General features: G+C 37.8%; 1 protein-coding gene across 3 annotated transcripts in view; it reads left to right on the top strand.

Moving 5' to 3' along the window:
* SMIM14 (small integral membrane protein 14) overlaps positions 1-16,113 on the top strand; it is an 84,339-nt gene that overhangs the window by 28,485 nt on the left and 39,741 nt on the right. For all 3 annotated transcript variants that reach the window (XM_025887166.2, XM_073891552.1, XM_025887165.2), the window contains one exon: positions 3,610-3,719. In XM_025887166.2, coding sequence (XP_025742951.1) covers positions 3,645-3,719 — 75 coding nt within the window. In that variant the 5' untranslated portion in view covers positions 3,610-3,644. The remainder of the gene's footprint in view (positions 1-3,609; positions 3,720-16,113) is intronic.

The raw sequence follows: 16,113 nt of genomic DNA, 5'->3' as shown, positions 1-16,113 counted from the left end.
GGGATAAAATGAACTTACTTGATTGGTATATAAGTTTTATATTTAATCCGATAACCCGAAGGACATGTCTATTTTAGTTAAACCAACATACTTAAACTAGGTTTTATACTGAAAATTATCCTAGATCATGTGACTTGAAAAACATTTGGGTTCAGTTCTATTATATTTCTGAGATTTATAAATACTTCATAAGCACTTCTTTTTAAGCCAATTAAACCGAGTTCTTTTTTAAAGTAGGCTCTACGCCCAGCATGGGGTTTGAACTCACGACTGGAGATCAAGAGTTGCATGCACTACCAACTGAGCCACCCAGGTGCCCCATGGAGAAGACTTTTAAGATTTGTATTTGTTGGGGCACCTGACTGGCTCAGTAGGAAGAGCATACGACTCTTGATCCTTAAGGTCATGAGTTCCAACCCCACATTGGGTGTAGAGATTACTAAAGAAAAAAAAGGGATTTGTATTTGTAGAGAAAAGAAATCTTAAGGAGGCTCTGGCCTAGAGTTTGGACAACAGAGCCTTATTTGCAATTTGAATTTTAAAAAGCCCCTCCCCACTTTTATTTTCAGTCTTAGGATTTGGGATGGTCTAGAGTTAATATTTTACATCTCAAAGGCACTGGGGAAGAGTGCAAGTTCCTCCGAGGACTTTGATTTCTTTGGTTCCTTAAGGTCAGTAAGCCTTTTGAGATAAATAGAGGTTTTGGAATTGGTAATAAAAGGAGTAGGTGAACTTTGAATTACCTCTAGAGCTGCATTTCTAATTTTGCCAAGATTTGTAAAATGTAGACAATTGCTCTCAATTCCTCAAAGAATTGGGTTGCAATTTAAATGATAATCGTAGGTTGATCCACCCATCTAATTACTTTTTTTTTTTTTTTTCCTGTTAGTAAATACTTTTACAAAGGCTTCAGATTTTTTTCTTTCCTTCTGGGTACCTAGTTTCATTTTAGCTTATGGGAGGAGGCCTAAAAAATATTATCAGGCTCTGTATATCCGCTTTCAATCTGGCCAATCGCCAGAGCTACTTAAAAATTCTTTTAGGTATCTTGTCCGTTTTCACCTGGGACAAACACCAAACATTTCTGGCCATATCGAATACCCCCCCCATGAATGTAAGAGGGATCCCCAAGGAGAGTGCAAAAGATAAATTCTTTCCCTTTCTTTCCTGGGTCCTACAGACTTCTGGGAGAGCTGACTCTGGTAAGAATTTTTATCCTTAGCCAGCTTCTGCCAGTTTTTCTGGGATCCCATCTGTAACTCTGTTTTTAACCAGAATTTGGCAAGATTTTTAATGTTACTTTTTCCTTGGCTATTTAAGAGAATAATGTAGCAGTTTACCAGAAAATTTCCCATTTGGAGGAGCCCTCCTTTGAGGTCAGGTATGTAAGGGGTGCCTGTAAGGTCATTAACTTGGTGGACTTTTGTTTACAGTTCATAAAGGCAACTCAGAGGAGTACTCGGATGAGTTCTCAAATAAAGGAAGATAGAGGGAAGTGGTAAGAATTAAAGCCTTTTGCTTTTAGGTACCTTTTACATCTTTAGTTTTTCACTAGCCTTTTACAACATATCTTTCAATGAAGCTCTTTTGGAATTTTGAAGGCTTTTGGAGTCTCTTGCATGCCAATTAAAATAGGCATCCCATTCTGTTTGATTTGGAAGCCTCGCTTTTAAGTGCACTTCTTTAATGATCTTATCTAATTGGAACATTTCTTGTAACGGCCATTGTAATTCTAGGTTGTAATTCCTCTGAGGACAGTTTGGTAGGACCCTAGCCACAATTAGAATTTAACCCACCTTTTCTGTGCAGCTATATCTAGCGGTAAGAGGGATGTAATCCACATTTCTGTCTGGCCACATTTTGGGGCTGCCAATCTGATGGTTACCAAGCCAGGTTGTCAGGACACAAAAAAGCTTAGTAAGATTTTGCCACTTTTGTCAATATATCTTTTGGACCATAGTTCTTAGGCATAAAATAAGCAGGGGTGCCAGAAGGAAGCATGCTTGCCTCTCTAGTTTAAGGATCCCATTAGCCAACTTTGGGTTTCTTGGAGCTGAGCTAATACCTAAAAGGGATGTGCCTCTGGGTTGAGAATTGTACAGTGTTACAGTGTAACTCATTGTACAGGAATTTTCTTGAGGTTGGCAGGTGACCTAGGGTCAACCTCACCTGTTCAATGACCCACTTAATGCAGGAGTTTTTGAGTTGGGTGATGGGTACTCTAATAGTAAGTGTTCTGTCAGTGCCCACCAATTTTTGTGGCGTTTTTTTTTTTTTAACTTCTGAGATTCTGTTAGCTATAACCCTTTATATACACAAAATAAGACAAACAAACATGTGCACCCTAACATACCAGCAGCAACCAAAAGGTGTTACCGTGTGGACTGGCCAAGAGAAGGCCTGCATACCATCACTAGTTCTCAGCATGCATTTAACCAGCAAACTCCAGTAAGTGGGGACTGTGGGTTGGAACTGAGGAAAGGACTAAACCACCAAATCCCAGTAAGTGGGTACTGTGACTGGAACTAAGGAAGGGTATTCCAAACAACTGGGGAATTGTGGACTGAACCAAGAGGTAGGGACTCAGGTTCCAGATGGAACTGTGTGTCAGCTCAAGCTGACCCACTAAGCCCTGGACTGCAAAACTGGTTAGTTTAGAAGTTCAACACAAAGAGAGCAGAGCTCAGAACTGACAGGAACTTCCCAATTCCCAATGGCCCCCAGAAATGGCTAGAAAAAAAAGAGAACTTGGAACAGTTCATGGGATACCACACCTGTGTTTCTTGTTGTCCCCAAAACTATCAGAAGTCTCGTTTATCCTACCGCTTTCACCAAATTTGTTAAGTAACAAAAATTAAACAGTAAATTTAAAGATCAAATTGGCTTTATTCAACAATTCATGAGTTGGGCAGCATCCCATCTAGTAAATAGAAAGGAGCTCCACCAAGCTGTAGAAAAGGAAAAGTTTTTAAAGGCAGAAAGGGGGTGGAAAAAGGAAATTATTAGCAAAGAATATATTGTTTTAGGCAAGGTCACCTTCCTAAGGGGAATGGAAGGGGTCTATGGATGTATTATCTCACTAGTGCTGACTAGGTAATTCCATGTTGACTGGCTATAGTTCTTAAAAGTTGAAACTGCAATTAGATTGGGTATTAGGTCTTGGTTTGCTGACATGGGCTTTAGCATGAGTGACTCCCATTTTTGGGCCTGCTGTCTCCTTTTTAACAATATGAATTTTATGGGGGACACAAGCATTTAGTCTATAGCAGTACTGTGGCTAACAAAGTTAAAAAAATTAAGCAGAGTAGGACTCTAGCATCAACTGCTTCACAGGAGAGGCAGGATAGAGCATCTGAAGACATTCACATTTGTAGGAAATTAGTCTGATGGTAGAAGGGGTAGGTAATCATTTCTATATATTCATAATTTATATAACTCATAATTTATATATGGTTAGTAATAAATTCATAAATATAGGCCATTAATAAATATGAACTATCTGTAGTTTAAGAGAATTATTATGAGTCTTTACAATAATATGAATTTTTCATAGCTCAACAGAAAGAGTAACGCTCAGTAGTTGTCTAATATTTTTTTTCTTGCTCCTAGATTTAAACAGTCGAGTTAAATCAAGCTGGGCAGTCATGGCAGAAGGTGGATTCGATCCCTGTGAATGTGTTTGCTCTCATGAACATGCAATGAGAAGGCTGATCAATCTGGTGAGATGAATTGGACAGTCCTATTTGGAATTGAACTGTACCCCTTCTGTCCTATATTTGTGGGAATGGGTTATTTTCATCTGATGGTCACTAAAATTATTTCATAATTGAAATTCCACAGTGCTTTAAGTCATAATGGTCAAAGTACTTGCCAGCAATTCTTTTATTAGAGATAAAAACAGATTGTCATCTATGGTAGATTTATGTTGGTGATCTCACCATCATAGGTAAGTAATGTGGGTATAGCCTTTTCTGTTCTGTATTAAGGAATATAGCCTTTAGCTATATGGAGCTTGTTTACCTGATAAATTGCTGTGAAGTCACAGTCTGTTGTGACATGGTTCAGATCCTACTCTAACAAATGACATGACAATAAAAATCTCTATATAAAGCATTTCCAAATCCAAATCAATTATTCTACAGAGGCAGGTTTCTGAACAGCAGGCTTTAGATAGTCTCATTGAATTGATAATGAGATTTGAATTTGTAAGGTTTTTAAGACTTTCCCAAGTGTCTAGAATCTTAAATACAGGACTTTTTATGTATTATACTTTATACTTTTTATATGCGAAAGAAGAAATTTAACTATTGTTAACAATAAGATATATTATTATTATATTAGACAACATTTTGTTGTTCTAGAATACTCTTGTACAGAGATATATTATCATAGACCGGTTAATAAAGCCAGGAATAAACATTTGCTCAAATATTTGAATTTTTAGTGGTTAATAAGCAGGTTTTCTGCTGACTCAGTGTCTATGTATAGTGACCAGAAGTATGTTTCTTGTGAATGATATTCCCCTTTGAGTCAGCATATGCTAGGACTTATGATCCTAAAGAATGTCTTAGAGGGAAATCAATAAAATAAGAACTTATAAGTTAGACTTTTGACTATAGAGATAGAATGGCAATTTCATATCTCTGATAACTTGATGTAAAAATAGATGAGTCTGAGGAGAGAATATTTAAAATATTTTCTCCTATTTATGACATTAAATAGCTGGTAGTTTTTATGTCTAAATTTAAACATAACGCAGTTTCTTTCTTTCTTTTTTTTTTTTAAAGATTTTATTTATTTTTATTTATTCATGAGAGACAGAGGGAGAGGGAGAGAGAGAAGCAGAGGGAGAAGCAGGCTCCCAAGGAGCAGGGAGCCCGATGCGGGACCCGATCCCAGGACCCTGGGATCATGACCTGAGCTGAAGGCAGATGCTCAACCATCTGAGCCACCCAGGCACCCCAAGGCAATTTTTTTTTCAAATTACTGTAATACTAGAAATAAAAAAATAGACTTGAATTTAACTGGTAAATTTTCCCAGGACATCAGTTTTTTAATATGAATTACTACCTCTTTTTTTCTTAGTATAGTATTTTTATTTTTAACATAGTATCATGCTTTTTTCTCTTAGCTCTGCTGCCTTTTTTTTTAGAGATGGCTAAAACTAAGCCCTACTTTTTATGATTCCCTGTACATTTCTGTCCTCTTTAGTAGACTGTCAGGAAAACCATATTTAGCTTTTGTTTTGTTTTGTCTTTAATGCATACATTCATGCCTGATGGAACATTGTTTATAGCAATTCTAGTGGAAAGTACTTGATGTGAATATAGATTTTAGATTTTACAAACCTTTAAAAGTCCACAGTTTTTAGTCTGTGCTGGATATTTTCACATGCTATAAATCACTGATGGGTGATCCTGGATGGGGGATCCCCTGGTATACAACAGGTACAGACAGCAGATACTGAGGATATCTCCTGATAGCAGAATTGAAGATGCCAGAAGGGAGGAGAAACAGCAATAATTCAGTAAGGAAACTTGCTGATGAGGTTTGATAGACATTTGTTTGATTTGAATTGTGCTTTATAATTTTTATTTCTTCTTTTATTTAAACTCCAAGTCAAGCAGCATTTTGGGGCCATATCTACTTTGTAGCTATTAAGTGCTTTCTCAAAACGTTTTTTTTTTTCTGAAAGAGTATCTTTTGAAAAACATCTCTAATTTCAGGGGCGCCTGGGTGCCTTAGTTGTTAAGTGTCTGCCTTCGGCTCAGGTCATGATCCCAGGGTCCTGGGATCGAGCCCCGCATTGGGCTCCCTGGTCCACGGGAAGCCTGCTTCTCCCTTTCCCACTCCCCCTGCTTGTGTTCCCTCTCTCACTGTGTCTCTCTCTGTCAAATAAATAAAATCCTTAAAAAAAAAAAATCTCTAATTTCAGAAATTCAGAAGTAAGGTCTAATTTCTCTAAATTCAGTAATGTGTAATACTCTTTACTGTAGTATTATTTCTAGTAGTGAATAGTTATAAACAAACCTAATTGCCTACCAGTAGGGCAGTGGTTATATCATGGTATGTTCATGTGATGGAATTTTATACAGATGTTTAAAATAATTACGTCTTTAAAGAATATATAATAGGGCGCCTGGGTGGCTCAGTCATTAAGTGTCTGCCTTCAGCTCAGGTCATGATCCCAGAGTCCTGGGATCAAGTCCTGCATTAGGCTCCCTGCTGTGCGGTAAGTCTGCTTCTCCCTCTCCCATTCCCCCCTGCTTGTGTTCCCTCTCTCGCTGTCTCTCTCTCTGTCAAATAAATAAATAAAAATCTTAAAAAAATATATATAATAACATAAGGGAAATTCATATATGAAATGAATAAAAAGCAAGATATAGAAATGGCATTTAGTACGGTCTTGCTTTTCTGTACCCACACACACCATATATATGTGCACACAGGAAAAAAAAGACTTGAAGAAAATACATCAAAGTGTTAACTGTTTATCTCTGGATTGTAGAATTTTAGGTGAGACTTTTTTTTATAGTTTTCTGTATTTTCTGTGATAATATATCTTATAATCAGAAAAAGATTTTAAAAAAACTATCTTTTTTTCATTTAAATATTTTCAGCTTATAATATGTTAGGCTTTTCTACCTCCCATTCATTATCTTCTGCTTTTATACTTTTTAGTACCTTTATCTTATTACTCTTTGAAAGTCTAACTGCCCAGCCTCTATTTTAAAAGCAGTTTATCCGAGGGTATAATTTTTGTGTATTAGTTATAGCCACCAGAATTTAGATGTCTGCATGTTCAGGACACTCATGGATACAATAATGTATTACAGTATGATGATGGAGCAGGAATTTATTCCCATCTTTCTAAAAACAGACATTTAGTTCATCCTTGCAATAGAGTAGCATCTCATTAATTTTAGGTACTAATTTGGAATTTTTGTTATTTTTTTACCTCATATAATCAAATTGGATTTTCTTTTTTTTTTTTTTTTTAAGATTTTATTTATTTGACAGAGAGACACAGCGAGAGAGGGAACACAAGCAGGGGGAGAGGGAGAGGGAGAAGCAGGCTTCCCGCTGAGCAGGGAGCCCAATGCGGGGCTCGATCCCAGAACCCCGGGATCATGACCTGAGCCGAAGGCAGACGCTCAACGACTGAGCCACCCAGGCACCCCTCAAATTGGATTTTCTTGTAGGTTAGAGTATTATCAATTCCTGAGGATTTAAAGTGCTAATAGCAAGTAAAATCCTGGGGAAACTTGAGGATTTTAATGATTATTTATGGTTTGCTCATTAGTTGTATGCTGTGGTGCAGATTCATTTTGCCTGTTCTGTGGAAATAGATGGGCTTTGCCAAAGGATATATTCAGCTTAGGAGCAGTTAAGATTTCACCTTTATTTCCTTTCTGTTTTAATAAAGGGCTGTTCATTCACAATTTAAAATTAACTTTTTCCCCCTAATTTAGTAATAATATCAGTTAAAGTTCTTTATTATAGGTTATAGAAGTTCTGAGTTATGTAGAAAAAGACATATTAAAAGGATATTATGTGGCTCACATGGGAGAACCTGGCACGGAAAATGAATAGGATCAAAGGAAGGGTAAGTGCCAAAACAAGAAAGAGCCAAAGTCATGCCATAGAACAAGAGCAGCCAAGATGCTGCTTGCTCCCAAATTCCAGAATTTTATATGTCCAGGTGTTGATGCAACATCTCTATCTAGATAAATTGTAGGCATCTTACATTTAATGTGTGCATTACCAAACTTTTTTTCTCGCTGTCAAGCTTAAACTTCCTTGTCTTCTTATTTACTCTATTATTCTGGTTGCTTAGGCAATACCTTTTGTGTCAGTTTTTACTCTTTCAACCTCATAGCTAATGCAGAAACAAATCCTTTTGGCTCAACCTTGAAAATATATCCAGAATCCAAACATTTCTTACAATTCCAGTACAACATCCTGGTCTAGTCTACCATCAGCTCTTGCCTGGATTATTGAAATTAGCCTCCTTATGTGTCTCCTTGCTTCTACCCTCCTGTCATGCCCCATTTTCTTCAAGTTTAGTTCTCACTACAGCAGCTGAAGTGATCTGTTTTCGATATATCAGATAATGTTCTCAAAATCCTACAGTAGCTCGGCACAACACTTAGAGTGAAAAAAAAAACAACACAATTTATGTAGCCCTATGTGATCATTCCCCCCTCTACCCTACTCTTTCCCTTTGCTCACTTTGTTCTAACAATTCTGGCCTTCTTGCTGTTCTTGGAAAATACAGGTCACATACAAAGAATCAAGAATATAAAGACTTTAGACTTTTCAGCAGCAGATTGGCACAAAGATGTTAAGTTCTGAAGGGAAATTATTACAACTCCAGCATTCTGTATTCAACCAAAGTATTGGTCAAATAGGAGGGAGTCTTCAAAAATGCCACCTCATGTACCATTTCTTAGATAGTTACTAGAGGATGAACTATTTTTCACCAAAAAGAAGGCATAAACCCAGGAAGAAGAAGTAAGACTTGAGTGTAGAAAGCAGGAGATCTGGCACATGCAAGAAGCAAAAGTAACTTCAAGATAATGGTGAACAGAGATCCCGAGGTGATAGCTGCGCACCAGGACCACAAGATGGCTGGTTTCATTGAGAGGGGGTCACAAGGCTCTAGCAGAGATTTTTTTCAGAAAGATGAATTGATAGAATACCTGGTAAGTCTAGGCATCTTGTGATCTAGAAAAATGAAAACAAGTTGTCAAAAGTCATAGGAAACCAAGTAAGTAGGGAGAAAAAAGAATAAGGAAGTACAGAAAATAGTACAGAAAAGAAAAAGTAATTAGAGTTTACTACATGATTCAACTGTGAAGAGCATTTGCATAGTCATAATGTTAAAACTGACTATTGAGCTAAACAAATTTATGATATAAATATTAGGAAATGGCAAGAGTGCACATGTGTGGTTTGTGCAGAAAAGAGAGAACTAGGTCTTCATATTTTATACTGGTGAATCAGTGGATATTGTTTAAAACTGAAAAATCAAGAAGTAGCAATAATGCATATTTATATATAAAGACATGGAGGTAAATACTAAAATACTCACCTAAAATTTAAAAGTGGTTGCCTCTGTGGGAGGGGAAATGGGTAGGAAGGGATAGGAACTGCTTTTTTTGGGAGAGAGCACACAAAGTATTAGAAGAAGAAACATATTTTAGAAGTATCTGAGAAATGATAGTAAAAGCCATAGAGATGCCTTTGCAGATTGGAGTATGAGAGTGTGTGTGGGAGGTATGTGTGTAGGTCAGTATATGGTTGTAAATACATAGAAATGGTTTCCAAGGGATCTACCTCAGGCTCGTAATAATGGTTACATTGAGAATTTGAAGCTAGTCTAGGTACTAGTTTAAGCCCATAGAAAGTCTCTGATGGGGCGCCTGGGTGGCTCAGTTGGTTAAGCGACTGCCTTCGGCTCAGGTCATGATCCTGGGGTCCCTGGATCGAGTCCCGCATCGGGCTCCCTGCTCAGCAGGGAGACTGCTTCTCCCTCTGACCCTCCCCCCTCTCATGTGCTCTCTCTCTCTCTCTCTCTCAAATAAATAAATAAAATCTTTAAAAAAAAAAGTCTCTGATGTAAGTTTTCCTTTTACAAATGAGGAAACTGAGGCACGGAGAGGTTAAGTCACTTTTCCCAGGTGTCAGACCTGACCAGAGAGTGGCAGAGGCATATTCAACCCTGGCAGCTTCGCTCTCGGCACTGGGTTGTTTCTTTAGTGCCATGCTCAGGTCTACTGCCTGTTGGTCTCCTTCAGGCACCTTTAAACATTTTATTTGTGATCAAGGGGACCTTAAGGGGATAGGAGAAAGCAGTAAGGGAGATTCTTCACTGTATTTTCACATTTTAAAACTATGTGAATGCATTACCTAGTCAAATAATTAACCTTAAAAATAAAACTTTTTTTTAAAGATTTATTTATTTGAGAGAGAGAGAGAGCCGCCGCCGTGGGAGGGGCAGAGGGTGAGGGAGGGAGAGAGAGAGAGAGAGTCTTTAGCAGACTCCCTGCTGAGCTCGGAGCTTGATGTGGGGCTTGAGCCCATGACACTAAGATCGTGACTTGAGCCAGAATCAAGAGTCAGTGGCTTAACTGACTGAGCCACCCGGGCACCCCTAAAAACAAAACTTTGTAAGCTACTTCAAAGACATTATAAGCAGTGACATAATATACAATTGTTAGGGCATACTTTTTTCACTGAGGAATAAAAGTTTTGAATGCACTATTGTTATATGATTTGAAAAGAAGATATATTCTATGATGTTTAGTTTTCCAATAATTCTAACAAGACTTTCTTTGATTTCTAAATTGGTAGAATTTTTTCTCATCAGCATTTAAAAATATATATTAAAATAGAAAAAGCTAGCGGCGCCAAGGTGGCTCAGTCAGTTAAACATCTGACTTCCACTCAGGTCATGATCTCCAGGTCCGGGGATTGAGCCCTGCACTGGGCTCCCTGCTCAGTGGGGAGTCTGCTTGTCCCTCTTCCTCTGCCCACCCCCCACTTGTGCTCTGTTTCTCTCTCAAATAAATAAACAAAACCTTTAAAAAAAATAGAAAAAATTTGTTGTGTTTCCTAAGGCAAAATGGACACAAGCAGCAATTCAAATTCTTTACTATTGCCTCATCAGTGTTTATGTAAGTTTTGATTCTTTAACTGCTAAGCTGTACTGGTACAAAGATTATAAATCTGATTTTCATTCATTTTATTGTCTGCACTATTGACTTTAAAGCAAATGACTGTATTTCTGATTGCATTATAGGAGTGTTTTAGATGATACATTATAAACAATTTAAGTGTAAGATTGATAAGACTGCAGTACAAAGAATGCCCATTTTGGGGTGCTCATGACAAAGCTTTGCTTACTCATTTGGCATGTCTCCTTCCAGTGACTTAATTACATCATTGAGTTACACACATGTTCATAACACAGTTGTATTTTGCTAGGTGCATGCATGTTTCTGTTTGTCTCAGGAATGTTCAGAAAAACAATAAATAGAGGCATTACTGACACTATAGTCTATTTCTATCCTATTCTTTTTTTTTTTAAAGATTTTATTTATTTATTTGAGAGAGAGAAATGAGATAGAGAGCATGAGAGGGGGAGGGTCAGAGGGAGAAGCAGACTCCCCGCTAAGCAGGTAGCCCCATGCGGGACTCGATTTGGGGACTCCAGGATCATGACCTGAGCCGAAGGCAACCGCCCAACCAACTGAGCCTCCCAGGCGCCCTATTTCTATCCTATTCTAATTAGTGCTTTACTCATTAAATACTGGCTGATAAGACCCAAAGAAGTGGTTAAGAATATACAGTGAGTTCCTTTCAATTAAAATCAGATATCTTTGGGTGCCTGGGTGGCTCAGTCGTTAAGCGTCTGCCTTCGGCTCAGGTCACGGTCCTGGGGTCCTGGGATCGAGTCCTGCATCAGGCTCCCTGCTCAGTGGGGAGTCTGCTTCTCCCTCTGCCCCTCTCCCGTCTCATGTGCTCTCTCTCTCATTCTCTCTCTCTCAAATAAATAAATAAAATCTTTAAAAAAAATAAAATCAGATATCTTTATCAAGTTATTCTGTGTTTCATTACTTGATTTAATATGGGAATATGCCCGGTGATAAGTACAGATTTTTCTTGACATAGTAGTAGAATACTACTACATGTGTAGAAAGATGCCAACACAAAACTGTAATCTAATTATAAATCGTTTTTTTAAAAGATTCTGTTGATTGATTGATTGATTTGAGAGAGACAGAAAAAGCAGGAGCAGGAGGAGGACCAGAGGGAGAGGGACAAGCAGACTCTGTGCTGAGCACAAAGCCCCATGCGGGGCTCGACCTTACGATTCTGAGATGATGACCTGAGCCAGAATCAAGAGTTGGATGCTTAACCAGCTCAGCCCCTCAGGTACCCCATAAATCATTTTTTAAGTTGTCTGGTATTTTGTGTGTGTCCCTTGTGAGGTTAGTATTTAAAAAAAAAAAAAAAAAAAAAGGCACTTCCTTAGAACTACTGTATTTAGTTGTTTTTGGGTTTAGTTTTTTTTTTTTTTATGACTAATATTTCCTTTAAACAATAAAAATGGCCTGCAGAGGGACTTTTTCCATTCCCATTGAAGCCATTTGCAGAATTATTCTGGCTTCACTCTCTTCTGCTCTCTTGCCACCTCCTTCTCCTGTTCTCCTTGACTGGCTGTCTCTTGGCATAAAGTTTCTTTTATTAATGATAGTTCCAGAAATAACGAACAGATAGATTTAGTAATATGAACTTGGATTATGCTCTGTGTTTTTCCTGTTCTCTGTTGTAACCTAAGATTTGGAATACAGATAATCCCCCCCTTTTTTTTGGTTTGTTGAGCTCTGTATTTCAGCTCTAAACTGTGTAACTGAAACTTCTACATTTTTAATTTACTTAAATTTATCTTCATATTAAAGTACTATAAGCATGTGATCTGGGAGATCCTTGGTCAGATTCCTTTTTATAGGCCCAAAGGCCCTATAAATTGTGGCTAAGGTTCACTGTACTTAAATAAGTCACATTAAGATTGGCCTTTTTCCCAGAAGAAAAATATGTGTGCCTGAAAAATTTCTTGAGAAACCTCTCCACCTAGCAAATATAGCTACTGCTATTATCTTTTCTTATTTATTTTAATTGTAAAGTTAAATTGTAAAATATTTAGTTATTGAAATATACAGATATGTTCTTTCAAAAAAAAAAATCAGTACATTAAAAGTAAGACTAAACTCTCGTCACTCACTTCCCTGTATCTGGCTTATTCTCTACTTCCCTAAAAGAATTTGGTATGCATCTCCCCAGATCTTTCTAACAAATATGTATTTAGATACTGTGGTGGGTGTGTATTTTTATATATATATATATATATATATTTCCCCAATTTAATAATAATATTTAGCATTTTACGTGTGGTTACAAAGCCTTTTTAATCATCTCACTAACTTTTGGGTTTTATTTTAGTCAGTAAAGGAAATTTTTGTCAACTTTTTTCTTTCAAATCTTAATACTTTTTATCAGTATCATCCAGGCATTGGAAGACTAGTTAGTCCTTCTGTGATAAAGTATAATTCACTTTACCAATTAGGAAGTGAGGTTATACCTTATTTAAAAGATAAAATGATAATTGCATGTCAGTATATTTAATTGAATAATTCAAGCAGTATACTAAGTGTCAAAAGAGAAAGTAAAAATCTCCCTATATTCTCCAAACCGTCATTGCTTCTTTACTGAATATGAACTATTAACTGTTTCTTTTATATTATTCCAGCTGTATATCAGCATAGCAAATTAGTCCAGAACTTGGTGGCATAAAACAACCTTTTATTAAGCTGACAAACTGTGTGTCTGAAGTTTTTTTTTTTTTTTAATTTTTTTATTGTTATGTTAATCCCCATATATTACATCATTAGTTTTTGATGCAGTGTTCCATGATTCATTGTTTGTTCATAACACCCAGTGTGTCTGAAGTTTATACAGAGCATCATGGAGATGGCTTGTGTGCTGCTTCATGTCTGGGTTCTTAGCTGTAAGACTCAGAGGCTAGGAGCAGGAAGCATCTGGAGGCTCACTTTCTCACTGTCTGGCAGTTGATACTGGTAGATGACTGAAACCCTACCTAGTGCTGTCAGTCAGAACACCTCCATATGGCTTTTTCATGTGGCTGCTTGGCTTCCTCATAGCATGGTGGCTTGGTTGCAAGGTTGAGTATCCATCCCAAGGGAGGATGGGGGAGGGAGAGAACTAGGCAACAGGTGGATACTTTTTTTTTTTTCCTTAAGTAATCCCTACACCCAACATGGGGCTTGAATTCACAACCCTAGGATCAAGAGTTGCATGCTCTACCGACTGAGCCAGCCAGGTGCCCCAGCAGCTGGATGCTTCTTAAGACCTGGCCTAAAAAGTTGCATACAGCACTTCTGTTATACTTTTTGGTTTTCAATTTTTTTTAAAGATTTTGTTTATTTATTTGACAGCACAAGCAGGCCCAGCAGCAGGCAGAGGGAGAGGGAGAAGACATCTAACCAACTGAGCCACCCAGGTGCCCCCTTTTTAAAATTTTTATTTTAAGTAGGCTCCATGCCCAGTGTGGGGCTCTAATTCACCACCCTGAGATCAAGAGTCATATGCTCTACCGACTGAACCAGGCAGGTGCCCTCTTTATTAAATTTTTTTGTTGTTATACTTTTTTTTTTTAAGAACTTATGGGGGGGGAGGGGCAGAGGGAGAGGGACAAGAAGACTCCCCGCTGAGTAGCGGGCCCTTAGTAGGGTTCAATCCCAGGACCCTGAGATCATGACCTGAGTGGAAGTCAGATGCTTAACTGACTGAGCCAGCAGGTACCCCTATCTTTTTTTTTTTTTTTGAAGATTTATTTATTTGAGAGAGAGAGCAAGCGCATGCACACGTGAGTGCAGCCAGGAAGGGCAGGGAGAGAGAGAGAGAGTGAGAGAGAATCTCAAGCAGACTCCCAAATTAAAAAAAAAAAATCTTAAAAAAAGGGCATCAGTCCTATTCATAAGGGCTCCATCCTTATGACCTAATCACCTCTGAAAGGCCCCACCTCCGAATACTAGCACATTAGGGATTAAGATTTCAGCATTTTTAACAGTGTAATGGTATTGGAATTTTGTCTTTTAGAAACACTAGTAAGATGTAAATATTTAAATTGTGAATACTTGAAATAATGTAGAAAAATAGAGCAAAAAGTCAAAGTCTTTTGACTTTGGCAACTTCCTGTGGCCTACCCCTCACCTCTCTGACCCCATGATCACTATTGCTTGCTTGGCTAGAGGTTGCGTTTAGCTCGTGGACTTCTCAGTCACGTATCTATGCATTTATATATCTTTACAGATAAATATACATATATATATGTGTGTATATATATGTATATATCCTTGTATATGTATAAAATCAAAATCGCTTGTACCGTAAAGGTATAGCATATGAATTATACTGTTTTCTTATCAGTGGCCTTAAATTGTGTGTTGATTTTTGGTTCAGTAAATTAATTAAACTCAAAATCAGAAGGTATTTTGTAGGATTGGAGAAAGTATATCATTTGGGCAGAGTAACCCAACCTGTTAGTGTTAGACGTTTAAAAAATATTTTCAAAATATTCAGACTTGCCTTTAACCCAGTTATTTGAAGTCTTGGAGATTAAAAGGTGCATGGATTATTGTGGTTGTCGCAAGTTATTTTTGTTAATGTTATAGGAAAATATGTAGAGATGCTACTTAGTCATTAAGAACTAATTGTGATCAGGAGCACCAGGGTGGCTCAGTTGGTCAAGCGTCTGCCTTTGGCTCAGGTCATGGTACCAGGGTCCTGGGATCGAGCCCTGCATCGCGCTACCTGCTCAGTGGGGAGTCTGCTTCTCCCTCTGACCCTTCCCCTTCCTCTTCTTGTGTTCTCTCTTTAAAAAAAAAAAAAAAAGAAAGAAAGATTTGTGGGGTGCCTGGGTGGCTCAGTCGTTAAGCGCCTGCCTTCGGCTCAGGTTATGAGCCCAGGGTTCTGGGATTGAGCCCCGCACTGGGCTCCCTGCTTGGCGGGAAGCCTGCTTCTCCCTCTCCCACTCCCCCTGCTTATGTTCTCTCTCTTGCTGTGTCTCTCTGTGCCAAATAAATAAATAAAATCTTTAAAAAAAATTTTTGTGACTAGTTGCTGAGTATGGCAAAAAGATAGCAAAATAACATGGAGAGGGTTCTGTTTTGTAAAATTTTATACACACACACACACACATACATACGTATATGTACTTGACCCTTGAACAACACAGGTTTGTATAGTGTGGGTCCACATATACACAGGGTTTTTTTGGATAGATACAGTACCATACTGTATTTTCTCTTATGATTATCTTAATAACATTTTCTTTTCTCTAGCTTGCGTTATTATAAGAATACAGTATATGGTACATATAGCATACATAATATGTGTTAACTGTTATCAGTAAAGCTTTCAGTCAACAGTCGTGTATTAGAAGTTAAGTTTTGGGGGAGTCAAAACTTATACACGGATTTTTGACAGGGGTCAACATCCCTAACCACTGTGTTGTTCAGAGATCAA

This window comes from Callorhinus ursinus, unplaced genomic scaffold, assembly GCF_003265705.2.
Source record: "Callorhinus ursinus isolate GAN/ISIS: 27379988/994484 unplaced genomic scaffold, GSC_fseal_2.0 scaffold4, whole genome shotgun sequence".
Lineage (NCBI taxonomy): Eukaryota > Metazoa > Chordata > Mammalia > Carnivora > Otariidae > Callorhinus > Callorhinus ursinus.
This window is presented reverse-complemented; position numbering and strand designations above follow the sequence as displayed.